This window comes from Empidonax traillii, unplaced genomic scaffold (genome assembly GCF_003031625.1).
Source record: "Empidonax traillii isolate 1590-97213 ecotype Southwest subspecies unplaced genomic scaffold, ASM303162v1 scaffold308:size980311, whole genome shotgun sequence".
NCBI lineage: Eukaryota > Metazoa > Chordata > Aves > Passeriformes > Tyrannidae > Empidonax > Empidonax traillii.
Window position 1 is genome coordinate 761,762 of NW_020955501.1, and position 4,205 is coordinate 765,966.

The following is a 4,205-nucleotide window of genomic DNA, read 5'->3' on the forward strand; positions in this document are numbered from 1 at the left end:
GATCAACTGGAGGGAGGAAGCTCTTCCTGCTTGGGGGAGCAGGTCTAGGTAGGTGGTGTGGCCTCAAATAGTCCCAGTGAAATGAGATTCAGGCCTCAGTGTTTGCAAAACCAGGACCTAAACACCTGGATTCTGTAATTACAGTGGATGCTTAATAGCACTTGTTCTGTCAGGCTGCCCCCATTTGCATCTCTGTGGAGGAGCTACAGCAAAGTGGAAAAAGCTTCTAAATAACCTGCCTGCAGTAACTTCGCTGCAAAAGCTCAGGTGTGGGGAGAAAAAATCAAAAAAATAAAATCAAAGAACCTGGAAACTTAATTGCAAATCTGAGAACTCAGTTGCCTTAAGAATATATTCTGTCCTGAGAACAAATGTGGGCTCAAGACAGACAGGCCTTACCGTACAGGCAGATATTCTCACCTTTGTGTGAATTTTAATTTCAAAATATCTCAAGGGCTTTTCTGCTGAGGGAGGGAGAGGATTTTCTTCTCAAGTTCTCTTTTTGTGAAATCCTCTTTCTCCCTTCCCTAAAGATCATGGTGAGGATGGGGCAACTTTAGCAAAGCAGCTACAAAGTGACTGGGAAGGGTTTTTTTTTCTTTCTTTAAATATTGCTTTGTGTCCGAGTTAAGTGTGTCTGTTTCTTTAAGTAGCAGGAAAAGGTCTTTTTGATCTGAATCCTTCAGATGAGAGAAATCTGCTCTTTAGCCCAAGAGGCAGTAGGAGCAATCATCGTCTTCTGGTAGCTGGGTTCCAACTTTGTTGTCTTCCACAAGTAAAATCAGGTCAGTCTCAGAGCTCATAGCGTGAGCTATTTAGATAATGAGAATTTAGCACTTGGGGGGCTTTGGAAGCCTTTATTGCACAAGAGCCAGCTGAAATCAAGAGCCTCTTGTTCTGTGGGGTGGTTCATGGTTCTCAGGCACAGCTCTGAGAGGCTCAGAGACCTTTCCAGGGACGAGCAGGATCCTGCAATTAGGGGTGGAAGGATTTGGGCAGCAATTTGTGCTCTGAGTGTCTTGGCACAGATCAGGGATATCTGTGGTGCCAGACTGAGGTGACACCCAGGTAGGAGAGAGCACTGTTTAGTCTCACCCTCTTCGTATAATGAGAACTCAGCACTTTTAAAATAGAGGTGATAAATCAGATAGAAGGAATGCATTTTGCAATAGTCATCACAACAGTGACGTTCCACAGACCCGGGGCACGGCACCAAGAGCCCAGGCCCTCCTCAGCACCTTCCTCTTTCTGGGGGAGGATGGTTTTGCACTAGCCTCATGAAAAGGTAAAGAAAGAGTTTTGGGTATGCATCTGTCCACCTTTTACCCAACAGGAATTGGGATAAGTCCCAGAAAACCCAAAGAGGGTCTGATTCCACACAGCCGTTTACGCAGGACCTGAACAACGGCACTCAGACTGATTCCCTTGGAGGCAGAGCAAAGGAAAACCACATGTTATCTGTCTCACTGTTTTGCAGGCTGTGCATCGCTGACTTTGCCAAGATTGCATCCCTGAGGGCAGCCTGAAGCCTGCCTCTGAGGCTGGAGTTGATTCCAAAGGCATGGCCAGCCTGAGCGCCCAAGAAAGGTGCAGCCAGAGGCCCTGTGCAGGATGGTAGGGGGCTGAAAGTTGAGGACAATTGCAGACAATCTTCCTCACTGCAGGGACCGGTGAAAGATCACTTGGGAGACTGGGGCAAAGCGGATTTCTGACTGTCCCCAGTCCACACTTGTTCCCTAACAATTGCACTGTATTTGTCCAGCACTGTCGTCGAACTCCAGTGTTCGTAGAAAACCTTTCAGAAAAGGGTTTTCTGGCTAAACCAGCAAGACCTAAGACACTATTTTTGTGTGATCAGCAAGATCACTGGTGAGCTCCTCAGGGTGGAGATTTCAACACTGCTAAATGCAAGGTGCGCCTTGTTTGGGTGGTGCAGGGTCATCCCTGGGGTGTCAGGTGGCTTTGGCACTTGATGAGCACCATGAAATGGCAATTAGGGCATGACAAAAACTTAACAGCCCCCAATCAGAACTGGGAGTTTGGTTCCAGGACTGAAGGGAGTAAGTTTCTCTTTCCTGCCTGCTGCCACTTGGAACAGTTCTTGGCAGAGCCATCAGGAATTAAAGCTGAATCTAGGTGGTGTTAATGAATTAGTAGCAAAACATATTAATTAAAGGGCCTTTTTTTTTGTTTTGTTTTTTTTTCTCTTAGGAAGCAGAGATCCTGAATACAGCTATTCTCACTGGGAAAACAGTGGCTGTCCCTGTCAAAGTGATTTCTGTGGAAGAGGATGGGACTGTGACTGACCTCCTGGAATCTGTGGAGTGCAGATCATCAGATGAAGATGTCATTAAGGTAGGATCACACTGCTCCATTACACAAAGGCAGAGGCCCTGCAAAACAGGGGTGCTCTCTAATGGGACAAGTTCTTTCATCTTCCTAACTGTTCTGCTGCTGGAACAGAGAAGTTTGTTATTGCTATCATTGCTGTATAGATTGGTTCAGTGAAGCAACAAACCAAACACAAAATCACACATTTTCTATCCTGCTTGTCAAATACTTGGAATTGTCAGACACTTCCCACTTTTGACGTATTTTCAGAGTTCACTGTACCTTTTTCAATTAAATGGGCTGTGTAGGTTCAGAATATTGATGGTTGGTGTTGTGGAGAAGGAGATGATTCCTCTGAAGTTGGTTTGCCATACTGGAACAGGAGCTGAATGAAGTTTTTTTTCTCTTCTAAATATCCTGTAATTGGATATATAACTACTTGGTTTATTGCAAACGCCATTATTCTGGTATTTTCTTTGGTCATAATTGCTACCAGGGTGTCTCACAGGCAGCATATTGGCTATCAGTTATAGACTGGAAACTACTGGATAAGACACTCAGCTAATGGATTTACTCTGTACAACAGCTCTGTGGCCCAAACTTCCTGAAAGATAAATGCCAGGCAATAATAAGCTGCTCCTCTCAGTCGTGACTCAATGTGGACTTTCCTAACCCGTGGTGAGGTGAAATCTTGCAGAAATGCCTTTAAGTGCCTTTTCAGTACTGAAGTCACAGGGTCAGGCTGGAACCTGGAGAAAACTGGTGCTTCTTGAAGGCTTTCAGCTGGTACCAATATTATTACAAAAAAAAAAAAAAAAAGCTTGTAAGGAATCCTGTGCATTTCCCCTCTTGCTGGTTGATGACTGACATGTGGTACTGATGGTGGAAGGGCACAGTCAGCAGTGGTGACGGTGGGAGATGAGGTGGAGAGTATTCCAGCTGGGTGCCAGAATCGCTGGCTTGTCTGCAGCAGCTTTTACCTCCTCCCAAACTCACCTGTGGCAGTCACTTGAGAAGAGGAAATGAGAAACACGGCTACAAATAAATGTTAAAACTGAATTTTTTTGTAAGATAACCGGCGTGTCATAAAACGATTGCAAATACTTCAGGCCACCCCTCCAGCTGCTGGAAATCACTGTTATCCCATTAACTTCTGTGAACTGCCCCTTATTGAGGACTTGGCCTAGAGCTGACTGGATTGCTGAGCATTCTGCCTGGTAAAGTTCATTTTAATTTGGATTCACAGAGCTCGGAGCCTCCCCGGGCCCCATTACCTCAAAAAAGCTCTTCCTAGGGTACAATTTTTGCCTTTCTAGGCACAGGTGAGCGTAGCTACTTGGCTGTTACTGTCATATGGGAAACTGCTGGGAGTTTCAGACATACCTACAAGATTAGTGGTTTCATGTTAACAAGACAGTGACAACTCGGAGCAGGGTAATTGAAGAATAAAGCTGAGTAGAGGCATAAGTGATCTGTCTTGAGCTGTCTCTAAAGATACTTTTTTTCCCCCAAAACCTGCAGGTTTTACACTCACTGGAGTTGCTTCAAGTAATTCCTGGATGATAATTTATTGTATACAAGATAAACTCAAGAAATTTCAAAGTCCAGCATTTTTTATGTTTCCCATTTAGAATCCACTCAGGGTTCCTCTGGGGAGCCACCACGTTGGTATTTTCTGATTGCATTAATAGAAATCTTTTTCTCTTTTCTCGCTTCTATGAAGCCCTTTTGGATCTGGTAAATCTGCCAAATATAGCAAACAGTTGGACTTAATCTAGATTTAAAACCAGAAAGAAATTATTCAGGGTCCTTGTGTTGTGGAAGTTAATGGACCAAGACCTCACTAACTCAACAGCTACCTTTTTTTTTTTTTT

General features: G+C 44.4%; 1 protein-coding gene across 1 annotated transcript in view; it reads left to right on the forward strand.

Moving 5' to 3' along the window:
• Positions 1-4,205, forward strand: part of LOC114061036 (transmembrane protein 132D-like) — a 226,833-nt gene that overhangs the window by 182,537 nt on the left and 40,091 nt on the right. The window contains exon 6 of the mRNA XM_027891042.1: positions 2,212-2,355. Within this exon, the coding sequence (XP_027746843.1) occupies positions 2,212-2,355 (144 nt within the window). The remainder of the gene's footprint in view (positions 1-2,211; positions 2,356-4,205) is intronic.